The sequence below is a fragment of the Cariama cristata genome, unplaced genomic scaffold (genome assembly GCF_000690535.1).
Source record: "Cariama cristata isolate BGI_N322 unplaced genomic scaffold, ASM69053v1 scaffold44663, whole genome shotgun sequence".
Taxonomy (NCBI): domain Eukaryota; kingdom Metazoa; phylum Chordata; class Aves; order Cariamiformes; family Cariamidae; genus Cariama; species Cariama cristata.
Window position 1 is genome coordinate 6,109 of NW_009608615.1, and position 4,297 is coordinate 10,405.

The window sequence follows — 4,297 nt, forward strand, 5'->3', positions numbered from 1 at the left end:
GCTGCTCTTCAGAGTTTGGCTCCTTTTCAAGCACTGCCTTCTGCTGCCCCAGGAACACTGTACTCTGAAGTGTGAGGTCTCTCAGTACCACTGCAAAAAAACCCAACTTTTTTTGGAATTAATCTTTGCTGTCAGTTTAGCCATTAAACGTTCTTTTGAGGCATTTCGAAAGCAAGCCTGTTTGTAGTGACAGGGCAGTGCACGCAGACCAGTAAGGCATTTACATTTGCTTCTTGCTCAATGCAAATATGAAAAACATGCAAATACAATATGCAACAATCAGAATCTCGCCACTCCTATAAAAGGTAACACTATCCATAGATCATTGTATAAATATGGTTTTGTGGTTGACAAAACCACCTTGCTATGCTTGCTACCAGTTACAGAAATAAGACCATGTACATAAAGCTGAATTTTGCACGCTAGTTCTCTACTTTCTCATCACACAGAATTTTGGTTTTAATGCCAGGTAGTAGTTTAAACTTAATTATGGTCCTGAGCCAGGTAACTCCAATAAAGGGGTTTAAATTATTTTTTTTTCTATCAGCAGATACAAAGTAAATCTTACTCAGAGCCCATGAAACCAACAAGTAGTTCTGTACTGCCAGAGCAAAGTAACAATCCTCCCAGCTGGTGCAAGCGTAACTTTCTTTACCACTGGAGGAAGCAGTGGTTAGCAACAGATAATAACTCGCATTTTAAGACAACTCTTTATGGTAACGCTGAATTCTTGAAATGCTGCAGGATCTACTGATACATTTTACTCACCGGGATTATCTGCCCACAAACTCCCACTGGCTCATGTCTTGTGTAACAGAAGAAGTCTCCGTCTAACGGGATGGTTTTGCCATGGAATTTATCCGACCAGCCTGCAAAGTATCTAGCAACAATAAAGTTTTGGTCACTGAACTTAAAATAACAAGTCTCCCGTCAACAGAAAATAAAAGAGACTTCCTCCAGCTATTTGCTTTCCTCCCTTCTTCAGTCACTTCATAAAACCCATACCAATACAAATATTTCCCAAACAGGTGATTTTAAGAATGGACAGTAAATACAAACATTTCTCTCCTGCCTTTGCCAGCACTTTGCATAACATTAATTCTGTCATTCCTGTGCTGCAACACACATCACCTCCATTAGCACAAGTCCTGCATATAGCAAGACAGAAGCATATATGTAACAAAAATCCTTTGGAAAGTCACATGAATTACAGCCTCAGTCTTAGCAAATAATAAAAATAGAGGAAAACAGGGTGTCTGACACCCTGCTATGGGCCGAATGAAGCCAACAGGTCAGAGCCAGCCCTGTCACCCACAACACCTGAATCAGAGGAGTTTGCTCCCTGCAAGTGCAGAGGTTCAGCTACCCCGGGCAGGCTGAGCACAAGCATGGAGCACAAAGAGTTACTGCGCTGTCACTGTAGCCTCCACGCCTACCTGAGACATTTGACTACCATGTCCAAATCCACCAGGTAGGCGATGGAGTAGGGTTTGCCATTATCCAGAGTCTCCAGCGCCTACAAAAGACAATGAGATTGCCTGAAGAGCGAGGTGGAGAAAGTCACACACATAGATTTAGATTTGATTCTCAGTTTGTGATTCAGATCAGTTCTGCATGTTGCCCTTTTTGCTTTCAGCTTCCCAAAACTACCTCCCCATCCTTTGTAGTTCTCTCTCATGGTTTTAGCTGTAGCTAAAATCCCCATCACACCCAATGGACATAAACCACCCATCTCTGCCTCCCTCTCCCTGCAGTTAGGGACCACAGCAGAGAGCTCAGCCGTAAAGCGCGATACGCACTGCTAGGTAAGCCCGGTCTCTCTCGATCAGGTCAGCAAGACGATTCAGCAGCTTCCCTCGATGAGAAGCATCCATCCTCCTCCAAGGAGAGCCCAGCTGGAAAGCCGCCTTGGCTGCCTTAACGGCCTTGTCCACATCTGCCTGTGGAGGAGTGCAGGCAAGAGGGTGAGAAAGGAGTAACCAGCCCCCACTCCCTCTCAAAATACAGCTGAAGCCCTCCCTGGTCTCCAGCCAGATGGCACAAGTGGCTGCCAGTGCCAGCCTTTTTGTGGGAGCAAGAACTTGCAGCCTTGACAGCTGCCTCCCTGCAAGGCACTCATCAGTCCTAGGGCAGGGGAGCACAGGGGCTGCAGTCCCCGGGCCACTTGTCCCATGAGCATCAACCTGGGCAGCACTGCACAGCACAAACGCTGCTGCTGGACCGGCCGCAGTGAAACAGATGGGTGCAACAACTGTGCGGCCACCACCTCCGCCCGCAGTTACACTCACTGTTATTTCAGCTATATGGAGTGCAAATATTGTCAAGTTATTTCCACAATGTCATCTGCTGGGTTAATATTTGCATCCTAGAACAAAGCATGGCAAAAGCTCCAGAAGTGTGCTTTTGACCCTCTTTCAGGATTTGATTTCACCAGCACAGTCTAAAGGAGTTTTTTCCCTGATCAGATAACTCTAATCCATCATTCTGTCCTGTCAAGGCATTAGCTCGTTTCTAGTTGATTCTCTGTTCTAGCTTGCTGTAATGGTCTCACCAGAACAAGCCAGTCTACCACGGCCAAGCAAACAGCAAAGGGTTTCCCTCAGTCACCCCTCCCTTGGGGAACACAAGCAAGTTTCCAGACTGCAGGAAGGACCCAAAATTGCCGGGAAACACCACCTCAGCTCTGCCACAGCCTCCTTGCATAAGGCATGGGATGATTACATGACTCTCCTCCCCACCATCCCTTTCTCTTTTTCTTTTTTTGATTTCCGAGGGTGGGGGACGGTCTCCCACTACATGTGTATTGCAGAAAGGGGCTGTTCAGGGGAATCCTGACCTTTTGTCTCCTCTGCTCCAGTGACTCTGGGTCACGCCACCAGCACAGCACCCATGGGACTGCAAAGGTGTCTGCCTTCACCCCTGCCTGCCCCAGCAACCTCCACCCACGACTGCTCCCAAACCTCCCAACTCAGGCTCCACTTCTATTCCTCTCTGCCCTTTCCATTCCCGACTTGGTGCTGGTAAAAGGCAAAGCCAGAGGGTTTTTGCTGCAAGTGGTAGTCAAGGAAGAACACAAGCAGCATTCGATGTGGTATATGTATAGGTCAGACACTTAATACTGCAAACGCAGCACTTGGCAGAGCTGCCTAGGAGAGAGATGAGTTAGTGTCTTCCTCTGCAATCCCTGTGTACCTGCTTATGTAGAAAACAAACCGATCTCGTCAAGAGCACATTTACCTTATCTCCCTCAGCGACCTGGCAGATAACTTCTCCTGTTGCTGGATTGATAGAAGGGAAGGTTTTCTTACTGACTGCATCATGCCACTCATTATTTATGAAAATCTGCCATGAAAAAAAACAAAGCAATGTTAAGCCTTAGAGCCAAACCTAGGTGAAATCGGTAAGAGTTTTAGTTGTTTGATGGCATCTTAGGAAGCTCTTTAATTAAAGGGACTCAACTTGTGCAGCCTCCAAAACTGCACCGATATGAAGATGTTTTAGCCTAGAAGTACACAACAAAAGACACAGCCTCAAGTGAATAAAAAGAATTGACATCTTGGCAATCAGCATGTGAATGGGAAGCGGTTCCCATCTCAGTAGGTCCCTGCAGGACCTGGAAGCCTGGCTGGAGCTGCGTAGGGAGGCTGGGGGCTCAGGAGACTGAACAGTGGGAAAATGCTTGAGGCACGGATGATACAGTTGATTTTGTACACAGCACTAGAGCTTTTGCAGCATTTCCCTGATTAACCGATTTTAGGCTCCCCGTGTATCGTTCAGATCCAGAACTTGGCACCACCAGCAGCTTTTCACCAACTCTTTCTTTCTCAGTAAGGGTGAATTTGTTTTTTCAGGTCCATGGCAAGAGAGCGTCAGTGCAAAGACCGTGGTGCTCACCGAAAACTTGCCAAACACTCAGCTAAATGCCATCGGCCTTGCCACGGCCGCCGTGGGGAAGGAGTGGCTCGGGCACTTCGCCCAGGAGATCCAACAGTGTTTTCCCCACGGCTGCGAGCAAGGAGCACAGGGTCCCATCTGTGCAGATACAACCAGCATCAAGCCAGGCACCTTCCCCTCTCGCATAGCCTTCTCCTTAGATTGCGCCGACGGCAGCACTGCGCTCAGACAACGGCAGGGACGGGGATAAAGCCCGACGGCAGCGGGACACGGGCCTTGTGCCTCACACCCGCTGCCTGCACCCAGGGGTGCTTTTTTTCCAGGAGGATTTCCCGCAACGCGAGGCTTTGGGCCCAAATGTCCGGCCGCTCCGGCGCCTGCCCGGCGCAGCCTTAACCGGGGG

At 48.4% G+C, this 4,297-nt stretch overlaps 1 protein-coding gene across 1 annotated transcript in view; it reads right to left on the reverse strand.

Moving 5' to 3' along the window:
- ALDH2 (aldehyde dehydrogenase 2 family (mitochondrial)) overlaps positions 1 to 3,345 on the reverse strand; it is an 8,750-nt gene extending 5,405 nt beyond the window's left edge. Inside the window, exons 1-4 of the mRNA XM_009697200.1 lie at positions 3,238 to 3,345; positions 1,800 to 1,940; positions 1,437 to 1,516; positions 769 to 880 (exon numbers count right to left, since the gene is read on the reverse strand). Coding sequence (XP_009695502.1) covers positions 769 to 880; positions 1,437 to 1,516; positions 1,800 to 1,874 — 267 coding nt within the window. The 5' untranslated portion in view covers positions 1,875 to 1,940; positions 3,238 to 3,345. The remainder of the gene's footprint in view (positions 1 to 768; positions 881 to 1,436; positions 1,517 to 1,799; positions 1,941 to 3,237) is intronic.
- Positions 3,346 to 4,297: the final 952 nt, after the last annotated feature.